Below are 20,459 nucleotides of genomic sequence, written 5' to 3'. Positions count from 1 at the left end.
AACCCCCGCTATACATCTTTTGAGAGAGGTGGGCAGCGTCCATAGTTAAATGCAATTGCTGTGGGAGGACGGCTCATAATCAAGCTAGCGAGTGTTCAGATAGAAAAGTGGACTGCCATGTCCGTGGCAAAAGGGTCATTTTGCAAGAGTCTGTCATCGAAGCCCAAGATCCAAAGCATTCCTCGGAGCATGAACAGCTCTCCACAGAGAACAGGCAAAAAATCGAAATACCAGACATATCAATTGGAGGATGAAAATGAAGGGGACACGTACAGTCTTTTTCATCAATTGAACAAATAATCTAAATCCCGACCATTAGTTGGTAGGTTGTGGGTACAAGGCAGCAAAGTGTCTATGCAAATAGATACGGGGTCACTGATTAGTGAGGCTATATGTTCCAGGAGAAGTGGAGGGCAGACAACCCAAAACAGACCTACAATCTGCCCCAGACCATATTACGCACGTATACTGGTGAATCTGTGGATATTGTGGGAGAATGCGAAGTCGCTATAACTTATGGCACTCAGAAGGCAGGGTTGACCTTAATTGTGGTGAGAGGTTCAGGGCCTAGTCTGATGAGACAGGATTGGCTCCGGGCAATCCGCTTGAATCGGCAGGATGTAAACAACCTCAATACCAGTGGTCAATTGAGGAAACTCCTCACAGACTTTGGGAATCTTTTCACATCTGAGCTGGAAAAACTGAAAGGAACAGAGGTCCAGCTAGATATCGACATAAACGCAATTCCTAAGTTTGTGAAAGCCCACCCGGTGCCATTTCTGCTGAGAGGGAAGGTAGATCAGGATTTGGATTGGTTGCTATAGGACGGGATCATAGAACCAGTAAATTATCTTGTTGGGCAGCTCCAATTATCCCGGTTACGGAAGGAGATGGCTTAGTTTGTATATGCGGAGACTACAAGGTTCCACTCAATCTGACAGCCTGCTCAGACGCTTATCCAATTCCGTGCATTGATGAGCTATTCACAACATTTTCTGGGGGGAAGTTCTTCATATAGCTAGACTTGGGCCACACCTGCCAGCAGTTGGTTTTGTCGAAAGGTTTGCATGAATTTGCCACAATAAACATACATCATGGACTGTTCACGTACAAACGATTACCATTTGGTGTATCAACCACGCCATCAGTATTCCAACGCACAATGGGAAATTTTATTGTGGGGATTCCAGGAGTCGTGGTCTACCTTGATGATTTGATCGTAATAGGAGATTCTGTTAGCGACTATCTTTGCAACCTTGAGAGTGTGTTCAAGAAGTTACAAGATGCGGGATTGCAATTACGAGATAAATGTGTTTTTCGCGCTGCTGAAGTCACATACCTCGGTCACAAGTTAACCGTGAACGGGATACAGCCGACAAATGAGGTCAGAGCAATCACCGTGGTCTTGCACCAAAGAATGTAAAAGAACTAAAGTCTTTCTTGGGGCTACTGAACTACTATGGCAAGTTTTTGCTGCATTTAGCATCTGTACTTGGACCTCGACATCGCCTACTACGGAAGGAGGTGCGGTGGCAATGGAAAAAGGATCAACAAATAGCATTTCAAAACCAAAGTGCTTACTGAAATCCACACATGTCATGACTCAGTACGATGATAGCAAGAAACTAGTGGTGCCATGTGACGCCAGTGCATATGGTGTCAGAGTGATGCTGGAGCACATGATGCCTGGTTGGACAGAGAGACCGAATGGCTATACTTCGTGCATGTTGAATATTGCAGAGTGCAGATATTCGCAGATCGATTAGGAAGGCCTCCCAGTAATTTTTGGAGTCCAGAAATTCCTCATCCATCTGTATGGCCGTGCTTTTCAAATCCTTGCTCGGGTTATTGAATGAAAAGCGGGCTATTCCACCAATGGCATCGCCTCGAGTTTGGCGTTGGGCATTAACCCTCGCAGCCTACTATTATTATCACATCGTATACAGCCTGATGTTGGGCTAGCGGCTAGGGTGCCAGCTTAGGATCCTAGGATCCTGGGTTCGAATCCCGGCCGATCGCTGAATTAACGCCAGGGGGTTGACTCAGCCTGTCATCCTTCTGAGGTCGGCAAACTGAGTACCAGTTCACTGGTAATTCCCTGTTTGTCGTAAAAAGGCGACAAAAAGGGTTGGCGGCAGGAAGAGCATCCGGCCGTAAAACATTGCTTCAAAAATGGGACCCATAAAAAACAACAACAACCACGGTCCCCGAAAAAGGCCAACCCCCGCTTGCAGGGAAAAATGGCCTCTAAAGGTGTTTTTTTAATTTTATTTATACAAACCTGGCATGGCCAATGCCAATTCAGACACTCTGAGCCGTCTTCCACTTGTACTAACTGGGCTTGATGTTCCAATTCCTGGAGAAGTGACTCTCTTAATGGACACAATGGAGGGTTCACCGATCACCCCTAATCACCCCTACACTGTACGGCTGATGACAGGCAAGGACCCTGTCCTTTCACACATTTGTGAGTACGCCATCGGAGATTGACCAGCCAAATTGCCACAGGAAGAGTTCAGACCATTCATTAGTCATAAACAGGAACTAAGTGTTCATGTAGGTTCTGTGCTATGGGCAGCACATGTGGTACTGTCACCCCAATGTCAGTGTCAGATGGTTGCCATGCTGCACAAGGGCCACCCAGGCATTGTAAGGATGAGGGCTTTGGCAGGAAGCTACATGTGGTGGCCATGAATGGATAATGACGGAGCAAAGAGTCAAAGGATAGTCATGAATGTCAGGCGTACCAGAAACTTCCTTCCAAAGCACCGCTGCATCCTGAGGAGTACACGAGTCAACTATGGTCGCGCATACACGTATAATATGTAGGACCGTTCTGAGGAAAGATACTATTCATCCTGGTCAATGCATACTCAAAGTGGATTGAAGTATATTTCACTACAAAGGTAACTAGTGAGGTCACAATCAACAAATTGTGAGAAGCGTTTGCTGCACAGGGCATACCTCACACTCTTGCATCGGGACAATGGACCGTGTTTTACGAGCGAATAATTTGCAAAGTTCTTGAACATGAACGGAGCTCGACACGTCAGAAGTGCTCCATACCATCCAGCGACAAACCGGCTAGCGGAACATGTGGTGCAAACTGTGAAATCGGTACCGCGCAAAATGAATGGTTCCTTGCACTCCCGTGTGTCGCGATTTCTGTCGAGTTATCGCAAAACACCACAGTCCACAATGACACAAATACCAGGCAGAGACGCTCATGAATAGGAAGCTCCGTACACATATACACACAGTTGTGCCCAACATCAACACCGCGGTTGAGCATAAACATCTGTCACAAAAGTTAGCTGATGATTTGAGGGAAATTCAGAAGTTTGAGATTGGACAATATGTTTCAGTTCGAAATTACAGTTTGGGCGACATGTGTGTACCTGGTCACATTTCCAAGTGAACGGGCCTTATTCCATATACTGTTGAAGTGTCAACTGGAGGCATTCAGCAGACGTAGAAACGACATGCCGACCAGATTGGACGCCGAGCTTCGACATTGTCATCGCAAGTCACCAGTGATGTTGATTTTTCAGCAGAAGTGGAGGAAGCTCCTGAACATAAGGGGAGTGGCACACAGGTAGGTACCAGACGAGAACAACGTTGCAGTGTCGGCCCCAAGGTCGGCATTGCCCCTGAGACCGTCAAGAGGCAGTACCCACAAAGGAATCGAAAACCAAAACAACCAGATTGCCATGGCTGTAAAAATTAAAGGCCAAGCATGCAATGTATAACGACTGAAGTATTCAATGCTCTCCTTGAAATCTTGTGTACTAGATGAGAAAGCAATGGGCATTTCTGGAGGATTTATGATTAAAATTGCTCTTGGGAGGTTTAAAGGTTGTTAATTGACTGAGGAGGATGTGATGTATTGCTATGTTGTGTCTGCGCATCAGTGGACATTGGGATTGCAATACTCTGTGCACATGCATGAAATAAACAGTTTTAGGCACTGGTCGTGCTCTGTTAGCTCGTGTTTCTCCTTGCTTCTTGATGACACCAGTTTCGGTTCTGGGAGAACCGAACACGACATTGTACAAGCACGTCTGTTGACGTTAGAGGAAGTTACTTCCCAGAACACACTGGGTGCCGGTGGCGTCAGCTTCTCAATAACCACTCATGGCATAGCAGCTGAGGCTTTCTACGACATTGTGGGTAGACCCAATCTGTGAACTTCCCAACTCGCATCTCTGATATAATGAATGGCACATCCTCCCTTCTGTACATATAGGCCTCAAGCTGACACCGTGTATCGTTCAATCCCGTTCCGAGGTCAGAGAGACTAAAAAATAATCACTGGTAATCTGAGTACGTGCCGAGTTGTAGCACATACAAAAAGTTTAACTAACAGATCCTGCCAGTTTGAAAGTTTTTCACGCGTTTATGTCGCACTACTTTGTCTTGCATCGAAGGCACTGATGTTGAATCTAGGCCTATCAGAACACTTGCTTGGGTCACATGACATACAAAATGGCGGCGCCCATGTAGCGCTGAATGTTTAGTCATGGCCTCGGGAAAATCGCGTTTAAAGTGCTTCATGCACTTTGAACACGTCGTGAATGACATAACTTCGCCGTTTACGCCTCTTGGATGGAGTAAATATCGTGAATGCCTGCAGACGTGGCTGCAATTGGACGGTGAGTGTCACAATCTTGCCAACAGACACCAGCATCTGGTCAACGTCGAGTTCACCAACACCTCCACGAGTCTATGATACACCTCCACGAGTCTAGGATCTACCTCCACGAGTCTACGATACACCTCCACGAGTCTACGAAACACCTCCACGAGTCTACAATACACCTCCACGAGTCTACAATCTACCTCCACGAGTCCAGGATCTACCTCCACGAGTCTAGGATCTACCTCCACGAGTCTAGGATACACCTCCACGAGTCTAGGATCTACCTCCACGAGTCCAGGATCTACCTCCACGAGTCTAGGATCTACTTCCACGAGTCTAGGATCTACCTCCACGAGTCTAGGATACACCTCCACGAGTCTAGGATCTACCTCCACGAGTCTAGGATCTACCGACACTGCTAATTATTATACCCCACGTTATTGTGCAGGGTGGGACGAAACGAGCTCTGTTGTACAATGTCTGCATCGGTGGGTGATATTGGATATGCGTCTGCCTGCGTTCGATGTCAACCCACTGTTTACGTTTGATCTCGATTAAAGGTCACATGACTGAGGTAAAACCTCAGATGTTTCAAACTCGAGTTATGATCTGCAAAAATATTTTCAAAGGGCACATGTCCTGTTACACCCAAAAATTTAATCTGTCCATCTTTGCACAGCAGGCCATTGTGGTGTCAAATTTGGTTGTTGTTGTATCACTTCGGACAGTTCTCTCGAACAAGCCCGTGACACAAAGACAGCGGATCGATCTCCCAGAAACGACCCAGAGATCCCCCACATCGAGGATGGTGTGACCCACCTTCACGAAGTCAGGGCCACGTCAGAGTTGGAGAAAGAGAGAAACAGGGACAAGAGGGAAAGGGACGGTCCATGGGGACCAATCGGCACTCTGACCCTAATAAAGCGCTGACCTGACGATTCCGGGCAGCAGGACAGAATGGGGAAGATTTTGCCCCCGAATTGCATTGGGGGGAGGAGGGGGAAGGGTTCGACCACCATGAAGAAGCATCCGCGATATTTACTGTCAAGTTTGATTGAAATGCCTTCTCTCGTCCACAAGTTGTGGTAACCAAGATTTTAAATTAAAGGTCACATGACCATGGTCCCTTTGACTTCTTCAACCCAAAATGGAACCATTTCATCTTTGCATTACAGTTCATACCAATTTTGTTATCATACCAATTATTACAGTTCATACCAATAAGCCAATCCCATAAGCGGTTATTCTGGAAACGAAAGTCTGGTACGGACCGACAACCGGACGGACAACCGTCCTGCGGAGGCATAAAAACGTGCACTGTATACTAATTTTAATAATAAAATGCTCACTATCACCTTGCTGTTCTACCGGAGCTAAATAATTGCTGATTAATTCTACTTGAGATTTTTCAAGTATATTGCTTGATCTTGTGTGTTATTCTGTCTGTTTGTCTGTCTGTCTGTTTTTCTGTCTGTCTGTTTCTTTGTTTGTCTGTCTGTCAGTCAGGCGCCTACAGGTCACAATTTTCAACCAATCTTCACGAAACTTCACCAAATGGTAGAGTTGATCATAAGCAAGAAGCTTATTGTTTTTGGGATCAAAAGGTCAATAGGTCACCATAGACCAAAGTTCACCAACTTTGTCGAATTTCTAAAATCCTCAATTTTCATCCGATTGCCTTGAAATTTTAAGAAGATTTGTGCTACTTGAGCCCGTGGACATTCAGAATTTTCGCGTACATCGAAGCCTGTATCTTTGCGTATTGACACGACGGTGAATAAACTATCATGCGATTTACTTCAGGTGTGTGCCTTATTATCTATGGATTGATACTTATTGTATCAATGGATTATCATGTATTCATCGGATTCATACCGCCGACCATAATACCAAGCTTCCCTACTCTACATTCACTATGCTATCCGTGGTCATTATGCGGTCCCCATATGCATCTGGAGGCATTTTTAGTGTCGCCCCCTTCATCAGTTGTTTTCCAGACAACCACGAAACGTCGTCAATATGCAGTATCCCTTCCATATGCCAAGCTTACCCATTTTCGAGAGGATATCTGATGGTTTCGAAAATATTTTGGGTTAATTTCGGAGAAATTCATTGAATTTTACAGTAGGTACATACGACAAAAGTACATTTTTTACATTTCCGCTGTATGATGCGTGCGTAAGTAAGAGCCTTCAAAACTGGCAGGGCCACAGCACCATGGGAGGTCTGTGCCGAGCATATATTCCTAGGCTGAATTATATGTACTGACGGAGATACCACGCCGCAAAGTCGGTACCGGAGCTAAAAATCCTCCTTTTTGACTCTACATGACCGAGTTTGACGTGGTCGTTCACGGAAACTGGCAGGATTTCAGAGTTAAACTTTTAACACAAGGTCAGGCATGTTATATACAATAAAAAAATGCATAGAAATCGTAGTCCCACGAGTTCGGAACGAAACTCATTTTTTTGGCACTATTTCAGGCCTCAGCTTGAGGCCTAATAGGAATGCTAAACTTTCCAGCTAACCTCTCCTGTTCCTCCTCTGCCCTTGTTGGCTTCTCTATGTTCTTGTCAAAGCCCATATTCACTGGATTTTGTGAGGGAACAATCTCAATACCACTAAATCTGGCTGTTAGCTTCGGCCAACTAACATGGCTGGTAACCTGTCATTTAACAAAAGGATTGGGCGTTCACCTCCACTACATCTAACATTGATGTTACGTAGAAATACTTTCACAAAATACAATTATATCTCTTGCAACTACTTATTCCATCCCACCTGACTAATCTTCTCAACCCTGGTACACCAACTCTTCTGGCAAGGCAGTTGTGGTCAAACAGCTTGCCTTTTCAACATGGAAGGCGAACTCGACAGAGATCACCTTTAGGTCATTCCTTAAGGCTAGGAAATAGTGCGTGTCCATCCTGAGGCAAGCCAGTAACCATCTCAAAGCTGAACTCTCCAACCAGCATCCTTCTTCAAAGTCATGGTGGCACCTTATCAAGTTCGTGTCTAGGGTATGCTCCCTCTCCACACCATCGCTGTGTCTTACAGTTTCAACTCCATATTTGTCTCCAAATCTCAGGTACCAAACCCATCCCACCATGTTCCCATCTTACACCTCCATACCCAATGTCTCCTGGACTTTGCGTCGTTCTGAACCGAGAAGGAAGAGAAACCTCCGTCCAGTCTTGATCATGTTTTGGCGATGCGTCCAGATGGCATCATCGCCCATGTTCTTGTATCATGTTTTGCCATTCTTGCTCCCCACTCTGTCGGTCCTATTCAGACTGTTCTTCTCCTTTGGCCATCTCACTTCTGCATGGAATTCAGCAAACATCACTCCCATCAACTAGAAGGGTGCAATACTAGATCCTTTCAACTACAGGATAGTAAGCATATTTCCAATTTTATACAAAGTCATGGAATCCGTCATCGCTGTTGTCATCGCTGTTGAGCTCAAGTGTTTCTTTCCTCTTTTCAACCAGCCCAATATCTGACATCTGTTTGGATTCCATCCCAGCCACTCAACGCTGGACATGCCGCTGCTTCTCTCTTAGGAATAGTCAGACGCCCTAAAACTAAAACAAGAGGTCAGGACTGTCTTTTTTTTGGCATATATCGGGAATTCAACACAGTCTAGCATCCTGCTATGCTTGTGAAGCTCGCTGTCTCTGACATAGGGGAGAACGGGGTAAATACGGACATGGGGTAATTGCGGACAAGGCTGTTACAGGAATTTCGCGATAGCTGGCGCTGTTCCGTCATCACTCGTGAGTGGCCTAGCAGGTAACAAGGTAAATACCAGCTAACTTCTATTATTTGCCTCATTTAAAGAGAAGTACTCAGTCAGAGAGTTAAGTACACCCCCTAAAATGTGTTCCTAGATTTTGCTGTTTGGGTTTATTGCTGTCAGTCGTTTTGGTTAATCATCGATTTTATTAGAAACGTGTATTCAGTTTGAAGCATGGTTTACGTACATACAGTGTCAATTGATGCAATGAGACAGTGTTGTGTGGAGGAAAGTATCGTGTGTCAAAGGTCAATGTGGGGTAATTGCGGACGGGTGTCCGCTATTGCCCCATTCATGTTTTCTGCGGTCTATATTGAATTCTAATGCATTTAATGTTAATTGCACATTTAATTTTTAATGTTAATTTAATTTAACACATTCACCCCTGATAACTTCCTTGTATTTGTGTGTCTTACAGTTAAAATTGTCCTTTTGCAGAAACATGTAGCTTCCAACTCACCAATTGTCTGACTGGAACATTGATGGGTTCCAGATCAAGAATGAAAGTGTTTCACAAATCTCGTTTGTTTTGTGTTTCGATTGTCATTTGTTTTCTAAAGTTTCATTTTATTTTGGTGTGTGATGAAGGCTTATTAAAATTGTTTATGTGTATTGGTTTAAAAGACCTTGTCCAATAACTTCATCAAGTTAAAGAAAGGAAACACAGTCATTAGTGCAGGACTTGTAACTCGAGTGATCACTTCATTTAAAAAAATAACAATATACGACAAACAAATATTACACATTTCAATGTTAATCTATAGACGAAAATATTTCATTGTAGGCCTATTGGGAACATTTCATTGTAGGCCTATTGAGAAGATAACTACTTAGCATCTCTGGTGTCTTAAAAGGTCGTTTAGCCTGTTTGAAAAGGGGAGGGGGCTTATGCAAGACCCTAAAAGTCGACTTCTTCACTTGTCCGTAGTTGCCCCACCAGGTGTCCGGTTTTCCCCGCTAGCGGGCGGGGAATTGCGGACACTTACGAAAATGGTTTCTTAAAGATAACTTAAATATAGAAAAACGTTTTAGGTATGTATCTATCTCATATTGAGGGGATGCCTCATATGTATCTGCTACCATGTTAATTTGAGAGTTATACTACTCGTTGTGCAGATACAGAGGTTTAAAAATCTGTGTCCGTATTTACCCCGTTCTCCCCTACCGCAAGACCACCTTCACACATGACTTTCTGACTTCCTCTACTTTCACAGTCAAATGCATTGCTATCAATGAATCCCTCTCCTCTCCTATCATCACCCATTGGAGGTTGGAGTGCCTCAAGTCCGTTTATTGGGCCTCGTCTGGTTCCTCATCTAAACGAGAATTAAAAGACATACATAAATGTCATGGTCCATTAAGAGAGTCACTTCTCCAGGAATTGGAATTGGAACAGGATCAAGAACAGGATTTCAATCCTCCAGAACAGGATTGAAAGGATCAATTGGAACATCAGGCCCAGTTAGTAGAAGTGGAAGGCGGCTCAGAGTGTTGGAATTGGCATTGGGCATGCCAGGTTTGTTAAAGGCCACCAGTCGGCCATCTTGAGGCGGATTACAAAACAGAATCTACTGCTCATGTATACTCTCATGTATTGTCTTTGTGCCAAGTTTGAACAAAATCGTCCATGCATGTCGAGAAGTGGTAGGGGACATGTTTATGTAACAAAATAGCCGCCAGTCGGCCATCTTGGATTTGATCTCGAAAACAATGACGTGCATATGTAAGCCGGCATTCATTATCTGTGTGGCAGGTATGAACAAGATCGGTAAAATGCATGTCCGAGAAATGGTTGAGGACGTGTTCAACATCAGGTTTTTTACAACTAAAATGGCCGCCATTAGGCCATCTTTAATCGCATCACGAAACAAAATGATATGCATATGTACACCATCATGTATTATGTTTGTGCCAAGCATGAACAAAATTGGTCCATACATCTCTGAGATATGGTTGCGGACAGACGGACGGACGGATGAGACCTAATCCATAAGCTCCCATTTTGGACACTTCCTCCCATGCTCCAAACTAGAGGTTCCAGGGAACCTGAACTCAACTGGTCTATATCGATATGGTTAGAATATGCATAATAGAACCACAAACTATATAGTTTATATGTGCTAAAAATATATGACAAAAATTGATTTTCAATATGGCCGCCCTGTCGCGCCCATTTTTGGGCGTGCAACGCCCAAATGCAATCCCAAACTACAGACTTGGCATTTAATATGGAATATTTTTTTGTGGGGGTGAACTTACTTTTCAAGATGTCTTAGAACCAAAAGTTCATTGGAATTATGTTGAAATTATTCTAGATTTTGTTAATGTGACCTTTAAAAGAAACAAAAACCACATTTGACATTTCGAAACAAATAAATTGATCCTTGAAAGTGATGTAAACTGATATCAAACTCAATTCATGGACAGTACTGTGTTAAACTTCTGTACGTTTTCCAGAAGTATCTCTTTATTTTGCACATTAGCCAAAAATTTTTTTAACAAAAACAAAAGTTAAATTATGACTGGGATTACGGACAGTAAAATTACAGTTCAGTACTTGGTGTAACCCCCACGAGAATTCAGGAGAGCACGTACACGTTGAGGCATGCTGTTCACGAGATTTGCCAAGGTTTGGACAGGAATCGCTTGCCATGCAGTGACAATAGTCTGCTGCAATTCACGCACAGAGGTAGGCTGCTGGTCCAAGTGGTCGATTTCACGCGTTAATTCTGCCCACAAGTTCTCTATCGGATTCATATCCGGGGACATGGCAGGCCACTCCATATGCTCTACACCACGGTCAGCAAGAAAGTGTTTGATCATGCGAGCACGATGAGGCCGTGCATTGTCATCTTGGAAGACAGTTTCCTCGAAAGGCTGCACGAGGAAATGGAAGCAATGTTTCTTCCAGAATGGCCCTGTACTTGAACTGGTTCAGGTTTCCATTCAGAACAACCAGGTCAGTTTTGCCCCCTGCATGAAAAGCAGCCCAAACGGTCACCCCACCACCTCCAGCTTGGATTCTTGGCACTATACAATCTTTGTTGTAGGCTTCATGCACTTGTCTGCGCACTCAGACACGGCCATCTTGACGATAGACCAGAAATCTAGACTCGTCACTGAAGATCACGTGATTCCAGCATCCTGGCTGCCATTGACGGAGCTCTCTGGCCCACTGCAATCGGCGCTGGCGGTGTTGTCTGGTCAGGCGTGGCTTTCTCAGGGGACGCCTGGCACGATAGCCTGCTTGAACCAGTCGTTGGTTGACTAGCCTTCTGGATACAGGCACATTTGTCAGTTGCTGCCACTCAGCCCTAAGCCGATTAGCTGACTTGGGACGGCCATTGCGGACTAACTGGTGCAGCTGGCGATCATCCCTCCTTGTGGTTCTGCGGGGACGTCTTGGCCTCGGTATTGGAGTAAGGACACCCCTCTGAGCATTTCGTTTCAGGATCTTTGACACCTGACCTTGAGTGATGCCATACTGCCGAGTAATAGCATGCTCTTTCAAGCCGTAATTTCGTAAAGCCACCACTCCATGACAAACAGCATTGTCGAGTGGACGGACCATCTCCAGAGGAAGCGGCAATAACTTTTGGAGATGTGCAGCAGTTGTTTTCCACTAATACAGAACGCAACAACCCTTGTATACCCGACTGTGAAGCCAATCATCAAATGCACCTGTCCGTACATTTTGCCACGCCACCTGTGATATAATCCTGTTGTTGACTTCTTGTTGCGACAGACAATCAGTGACATGGTTCTTTTAACAAATAAATCACCAAAGTGTAAAAGAAACTCACCAGATTGATATACTGAGTTAAGAAAGTAAAAGAAGTCAAGAAAAAAAAAATATTCCATATTAAATGCCAAGTCTGTAGTTTATGTATTAAAGATGCTGCATAACAAGTTTCATCAAATTTCATCAATATTTGTGACTTTTAGAGTGCAGATGGCGAATTGTTTATAGGCGACAGACAGAGAGACAGACAGACAGACAGAGAGACGACAGACGGACGACGGACACTGGGTGTCGACAAAAACTCAGCTGGACATAGTCCAGTTGAGTTAAAAAGCATCTCTATTTTTACAGATGACTCTATAATGCGTCATTTCATATCGTACCCCACTGACAGGCAGACAGTAGCTGCGTCTCATTCTGATCTGGCATTGATTAGATGCTGGTTAGACAAATGGAACAGGTGTTTGTACCTCGGCAAATCTAACAGTCTCATCCTCATGGCAAATTAACCACTTTCGGTGAAGAATTAATTCAGCTGGGGAAAAAAAACCTCAAGTAAATTGAATTATCAATCCATAGAAATATGTCCACAGGCCATTACCATGAACCTCCTTCCAAAAGGGGCATTGTGCAATGGTCACATGACTTCTAACGAGTTTACATTAACGCCTGTGCTGGTGTCAATAAAGTACAAATGAATATCAGTCGATAAAAGGAAAGGAAAACAGGGAATGGGGATGCAAGAAGCACCTTGAAAACAAACAGCTCTCCTCGCAGCAAAGCCACGGTATCAAAGTTCCCTTGGCAAATGGTGGGAAGAGAGCTGGCGACATCTGGCTTCTGCTCCGCAGGTTGATGAGGCAGACGTGACCGCTTTCCCGGGCGGCTGGGCCAACTCGGCAACTCGTGGCGATGAGGAGCAAGGGGCCAAGGCTGCTTTGTCGGCTCAGAGTCTTTTTCTGGTGGACCTCGGGGGAAAACATTTCACAGAATTGTGATCATCATACATATCCACTATAAGTTTTAAGCGGTGGAAGAATCCATCGCACACTTACGGAAGATTATCAAATTTGGTAACATTTTCTGTCCGGCATTTCCATCATTTTGTCTTTTTCAGCAAAAATGTTTCATGAAATCAAACTGTAGCATAAAATTTCTAACTTATTAACTTTTTACTTATTTTTAAACAGTAATGTATTTTCTTTTCGCCTCCAAGCTGTCTAGCCTGGGTTCGAATTCCGACCCAGCTATAAACTGCCAGTTTGGTGTTTCACAACCAGGGTGATTCACAAATGTGTGTGCTGTCCCTCGGATGGACGTTAAACCAAGATTCCCGTCTACCAGCACGGGTTGGTGGCCGTTAAAGATCACATGGTGTCCTTCGCAAAGAGTAGGCGATTATCGCCAGCACCATGAACAAATTCCAAATTCCTGCCCTAACTAGGCGGTCGTCAGGCATGGCCAAGCCGGTTCATGAAAGACTTGGGCCAAGCTTCCCCAGCCGACACCACAAGGTGGGATAATAGTGCCTGTTAAAGAGCAACAAATGTTAAAGAGCTGCGCACACACACACACACACACACACACACACACACACACACACACACACACACACACACACACACACACACATACACACACACACGGTGAGTCTAAAGTAGCGCCCGATTTCTGTTTTTTCGGCTTTCTGTTCTGTTTCTGTTCTGGCGAATTTCCCCCCGAATAAATGGTTAGATAAACATGTCATTCATTTATTTCTACCTTCTTGTACACTGTAATACAAATGGCAAACAAACAATCAACTGACAGAAATATATATATATATAAACAGAAATCGGGCGTTACTTTTGCCTCACCCTGAATATATATATGCAGTGCATTCAGAAAGTATTCAGACCCCTTCACTTTTTTCACATTTTGTTATGTTGCAGCCTTATGCTGAAATCGTTTAAATTCATTTTTTCCCTCATCAATCTACACTCAATACCCCATAATGACGAAGAGAAAACAGGATTTTAGAAAGTTTTGCAAATTTATTAAAAAGAAAAAACTGAAATATCACATTGACGTAAGTATTCATACCCTTTGCTATGACACTTGAAATTTAGCTCAGGTGCCTCCCATTTCTCTTGATCATCTTTGAGATGTTTCTACACCTTGATTTGAGTCCACCTGTGGTAAATTCAATTGATTGGACATGATTTGGAAAGGCACACACCTGTCTATATAAGGTCTCACAGCGGACAATGCATATCAGAGCAAAAACCAAGCCATGAGGTCGAAGGAAATGCCTGCAGAGCTCAGAGACAGGATTGTGTCGAGGCACAGATCTGGGGAAGCCTACAAAAATAATCTCTGCTGCATTGAAGGTTCCCAAGAGCACAGTGGCCTCCATATTTCTTAAATGGAAGAAGTTTGGAACAACGAGGACTCTTCCTGGAGCTGGCCGCCCGGCCAAACTGAGCAGTCGGGGGAGAAGGGCCTTGGTAAGAGAGGTGACCAAGAACCCGATGGTCACTCTGTTTGAGCTCCAGAGATCCTGTGTGGAGATGGGAGAAACTTCCAGAAGGACAACCATCACTGCAAAACTCCACCGATCTGGGCTTTATGACAGAGCGGCCAGACGGAAGCCTCTCCTCAGTGAAAGACACATGAAAGCCTGATTGGGGTTTGCAAAAAAACACCAAAAGGACTCTCAGATTTGAGTCCCCGTTCTCGTGGCGGCATGTGTATCGAAGGTACATAGGAACTCGACCAGATACCCTTCCGCATGCTCGCTACGGGAGTGGCGACTCGGCCTCGTGGACTCGAAGCTCGAAGGGGGAAAAGGGGTTTAACCCCCCCCTCTGTACGTCGACGGGCTCGAGAGATCCGCAACAGTATATATATATATGGTTGACACACACACACACACACACACACACACACACACACACACACACACACACACACACACACACACACACACACACACACACACACACAATATATATATATATGGTGCTCCTATGGTAGGCAGCGAGTGCCCCGGAAGCATTGACCGAAATAGTGGCAATTCTACGTGTGGTAAAATTGCATGCTTGGTCAGGGTTGCCCAGATAGTTCAGATGGCAGAGCACAGGTACAGTTCACCAGAGGACTTGGGTTCGATTCCTGGTCTGGATGTGTAATTTTCCCACACATGCCAATTTAAAGATTAAAATTGACGATCTTAATCAAAGCTCGGGTCAATCGGATTAAAATTGTTGATTTTCAAGCTAATGTTATTGACTGATTTTCAATCATTTTCAAGTTAATCAGATGAAAAGTGACGATTTTAGAAGTTTGACTTTGAGTCGACCTTTGACCTTTTGACCTCAAAAATAGTTGGTTTCCCAATTTAGTGACAATGTGCAAACGCTGTTCAATTTTCAAGTCAAGAGATTTGACCTCAAAATCAATAGGCTTCATTATTATGACAAACTCTACCATCTGGTGAAGTTTTGTGAAAATGTATTTAAAATTGTGTCCTGTAGGCGGTTGACGGACAGACAAACAGACAGACAGACAGACAGGATAACACACAAGACCGACCAATGTACTTGTGAAATGTTCGATTTTCAAAGTCTGGGCCCCTTACCCGACACCCTCTTGATCATCTTACATACATAGCTATGCCGGCAGCTGCTTATAAAAAGCCATTGTGTGATAATGATCCAGGTTGTAAGAAAGTGCTTAAAAGCTTTTTAGAAAGTACTAAATAACATTGAAATTTACTCATGGATAAAATAAGGGCTGCTTATAGGATTAGATTATACTAGGGCATGCCCGTACTATATATAAGCTAGGACGTGCCCGTACGTGGGTGCCCGTTCCTTGCCAAAAAAAAAAAAAAAAAAAAAATTTGTGTAGGGGTGTGTGTGTGTAAACATCCTAGGGCGTGCCCGTACGTGGGTGCAAAAAAACATGCGTGCAAACAACAACAACAAAAAAAAACTTTGAAACCACGTGGCAGTAACGACCACAGAACCCCCCCCCCCCTCTATTTACATGAATGGTTTGGTCCATTCGCAACGACCACAGAACCCCCCCCCCCCCTCTATTTACATGCAATGGTTTGGTCCAAAGCGAACGGTTTGGTCCATTCGATGTGATTCGATGATTCGATGTGAATGGTTTGGTCCATTCGCAACGACCACAGAACCCCCCCCCCCCCCTCTATTTACATGAATGGTTTGGTCCATTCGCAAAGCCCTCTGCAAGCTCTCTGATTGGTTGAATCGTTTTTTGGACATAGCTCGGTAAGTAATTGTCCGATTAATATGAAACCTTGAAAAGGCACATCCTCGGGTCCCCAGCAATATACCTGGCAAGTTAAAAGTATATCGGACCCGTGGTTGTCGAGAAACAGCGGTCACAGACAAACGTACAAACGTACAGACAGAGATTACTGGAATTATAGATAGATGACAATAAACACCTTCTCTCGCTTCGATTATATTGACAATGGTCTTACATAATATGGACTGCCTTTCCTCAAATAAAGCTACTGCGGCCACTTTCCTTGGGAATGAGGACTGATCATACGATACAATCAGCAATTATATACAAAGTATTATGTAAGAATCTAAATCTAAATGTTTGATCCATATCGAATTGAAAGCACCTCGTCTGATCACCTAATTTTGCAGGGTCAGGTCATGCCAATGAATGAATCCCTCCCTTACCACACCCTGCCCCCAGTAAGGTGGGGGAGATGACTTGCAATTTTCACCTGTACACGTGGCAAAATTCAAGTGGTTTAACTGTCCCTCAACATTGTTTCATACAGTACCACCATCCCTCAACATTGTGTCATAGAGTACCACCATCCCTTAACATTGTGTCATACAGTACCACCATCCCTCAACATTGTGTCATAGAGTACCACCATCCCTTAACATTGTGTCATACAGTACCACCATCCCTCAACATTGTGTCATACAGTACCACCATCCCTCAACATTGTGTCATAGAGTACCACCATCCCTTAACATTGTGTCATAGAGTACCACCATCCCTTAACATTGTGTCATACAGTACCACCATCCCTCAACATTGTGTCATAGAGTACCACCATCCCTTAACATTGTGTCATACAGTACCACCATCCCTCAACATTGTGTCATACAGTACCACCATCCCTCAACATTGTGTCATAGAGTACCACCATCCCTCAACATTGTGTCATACAGTACATCCCTCAACATTGTGTCATACAGTACCACCATCCCTCAACATTGTGTCATACAGTACCATCATCCCTCAACATTGTTTCATACAGTACCACCATCCCTCAACATTGTTTCATACAGTACCAACATCCCTCAACATTGTTTCATACAGTACCAACATCCCTCAACATTGTTTCATACAGTACCACCATCCCTCAACATTGTGTCATACAGTACATCCCTCAACATTGTGTCATACAGTACCATCATCCCTCAACATTGTTTCATACAGTACCACCATCCCTCAACATTGTGTCATACAGTACATCCCTCAACATTGTGTCATACAGTACCACCATCCCTCAACATTGTGTCATACAGTACCATCATCCCTCAACATTGTTTCATACAGTACCACCATCCCTCAACATTGTGTCATACAGTACATCCCTCAACATTGTGTCATACAGTACCACCATCCCTCAACATTGTGTCATACAGTACCATCATCCCTCAACATTGTTTCATACAGTACCACCATCCCTCAACATTGTGTCATACAGTACCACCATCCCTCAACATTGTGTCATATAGTACCACCATCCCTCAACATTGTGTCATACAGTCCCATCATCCCTCAACTTTGTTTCATACAGTACCACCATTCCTCAACATTGTTTCATACAGTCCCATCATCCCTCAACTTTGTTTCATACAGTACCACCATCCCTCAACATTGCAGGCAGACTGCAGCTGCGTCACTCTCTGCTGATCTGGGAATAGTTAGATATTGGCCTGATCAATGGAACATGCCTTTTAATCCTGACAAATGTTAGTCATACCCCGTTGATCCAGAAGGAACATGAAAAACAAACCCACCAATGTATTTTCTATAGTTACCTCCACCACCAAAGGTGGACAGAGGTTCGTGTTTTTACCCCCGAAAACAGTCTATCTGTGAGCAATATTTCTCAAAAAGTATAGACGGAACCAGACAAAATTTGGTAGACAGGTTGGGTGTGTGACAAGGACGAAATGATCACATTTTAGTGAAGATCCAGATCCGGATCCGGATACGAATTTTTATTAAATTATTCAAGGGACTCTTCACCCATGGGAGTTTTTTTTTTTTGTATATAAGATCGAGGCTCGTGTCGGAGCTAACATTGATCACAAAAAATCAAACTGACACATAAAACATATGACAAAGAGAGCGGTAGACAAGAGGGGGAAAGAGAGGGAAGCACACAAGTACAACATTTGAGAGCAGGGACATCGGGAGATCTGTGGGAGGGAAGGGGCTTGGGGTGAGGAGGCATGGGGAGGGGGGGAGGGTGGGAGAGGAAAAAAAACACATGTACACTGTTGGGACTTCAAGGAAAGAAGTTGGTACTTCAAAAAAGTGGATCTGGGGTGAATTAAGGGGGTAGAAAAGATCAAGGTTTTGGATGGGGGAAGATAAGAGATGGTGGTGGACAGCTGTTTAAAGACCTGGAGGGAGGAGTGGGATTGAAGAGAGTGAGGGAGTTTGTTCCGGAGGCGGGAGAAAAGAGGAATGAAGGAGCGAAGGTGAGCAGAGAGTCTTGATTTTGGCAGTTTAACCATAAGAGGGTTGCTGGCAGATCTTGTGTGACCTGTAGGAATATTTGGGGGACAGAGCACAGAGAGAGCTGGGGGAGCAAGGCCGGAGAGGAGTCGGTAGAAGACAAAAGACCACCAACCTGCTTGCGGTGAGTGATTGAAAGGCCCTCAGAGTTAGCTTCATTGTGGGAGATTCCAGATGTGGCCAAAAATGATATATACCACGATATCTCAAAAAGGTTGTAGGCGGTTATGACTAAACTAGATTGATGAGTTGGTTAGGCGACAAAAACAAGCCGATTCGATTTTGGTTTATGTCCGGCGAGAGCTCTGAATATTTCAAAAATGTATGGTTTTGCTAATCTCCAAAAATTTTGATCGAAAAAACATAGTGAACCTGACTATCTCCATCTCGTCTCCCGCTCCCTTTATCACATGTTTTATGTTTTATGTGTCAGTTTGTCTTTTTGTGATCAATGTTAGCTCTTACACGAGCCTCGATCTTGTATACAAAAAAAAAAAAAAGAATAAAAATAAAAATGCATAATGCAGAATAAAATGGTCGAGCTGCACCATTTTGTTTTATTCGCCTACGTTTCACAGATATATGTTTTGTGTGCCTTAATATTGCATAGAGTTTGTGAATAAAATTAGGAATTTCATGATGGAAAAGGACGATTAAAAAAAACAACATGGAAAGTGATTATGAGGAAAGATTTTGGATGCTCACCATAAATTTGCTGTACACCCAAGACGTCATCACGTGGCAGAACAAAGTCTTCCGTGTCCATGTACTGATAGAAAGGAGCCATTATGGCAGCTGGGTCGTTGGAGTGCTCTAGGCCAAGGGCATGGCCTAACTCGTGGACAGCGACTAGGAAGAGATCATTCCCTGTGGCACAGAAAAATGCAATCTTAGTAACTAATAATCTTTGGCAAACGTGAGCAAACAACGTTTAGAGCTGAACTGAGGGGCCGTAACGGAAGCAAACAAGGACCGTTGAATCAGAAGAGAAGTTTGAAAACATAAACAGAATCAACTGAGGTGAGATTCAGAGGAAAGAAAAAACATGTGTTCAGTAAACTTTACATCAGACAGAAACGGAAAGACAAGTTAAAAAAAAAAAATTGTTACCCACAAGACAAAACCACGTTGGAAAAGAGGTAGACTTTGGGGAGGCAAACAGGAAGATTGAGAAAGAAGCCATTACAATAAAATCAGGTATGGAGCTCGAATAGGCCACAACACGTGGACAGATTTCAAGAGGTTCTCTCTAGTGTAGAGTTTTAAATCGATGGTAAACCACTTCCGGTATGGTTTAAAATGTATAACGTGCACCTGGCATTTAGGTGGCTTGTGTGAACTGTGGTGTGTCTCTGTTTCATTAGCTTCGCTGGTCCTTTGCGTCGGACCATTGATTGGTCAAGAATTCCATGCATTCAATATTTTTAGCTTAACGAGTGTAAAAGTTAATTAATCCTCATCATTAAAGATTGTCACCTCACATT

The 20,459-nt window shown here is 43.8% G+C and overlaps 1 protein-coding gene across 1 annotated transcript in view; it reads right to left on the bottom strand.

The window, feature by feature from the left end:
• The window catches only part of LOC137433799 (matrix metalloproteinase-16), a 155,291-nt gene that overhangs the window by 16,979 nt on the left and 117,853 nt on the right, over positions 1 to 20,459 (bottom strand). The window contains exons 5-6 of the mRNA XM_068126157.2: positions 19,681 to 19,842; positions 12,928 to 13,145 (exon numbers count right to left, since the gene is read on the bottom strand). Of these exons, the coding sequence (XP_067982258.1) occupies positions 12,928 to 13,145; positions 19,681 to 19,842 (380 nt within the window). The remainder of the gene's footprint in view (positions 1 to 12,927; positions 13,146 to 19,680; positions 19,843 to 20,459) is intronic.

Source organism: Myxine glutinosa, chromosome 10 (genome assembly GCF_964187855.1).
Source record: "Myxine glutinosa chromosome 10, kmMyxGlut1.1, whole genome shotgun sequence".
Taxonomy (NCBI): domain Eukaryota; kingdom Metazoa; phylum Chordata; class Myxini; order Myxiniformes; family Myxinidae; genus Myxine; species Myxine glutinosa.
The sequence above is the reverse complement of the archived record's forward strand: the minus strand, read 5'-3'. Positions and strand labels throughout refer to the sequence as shown.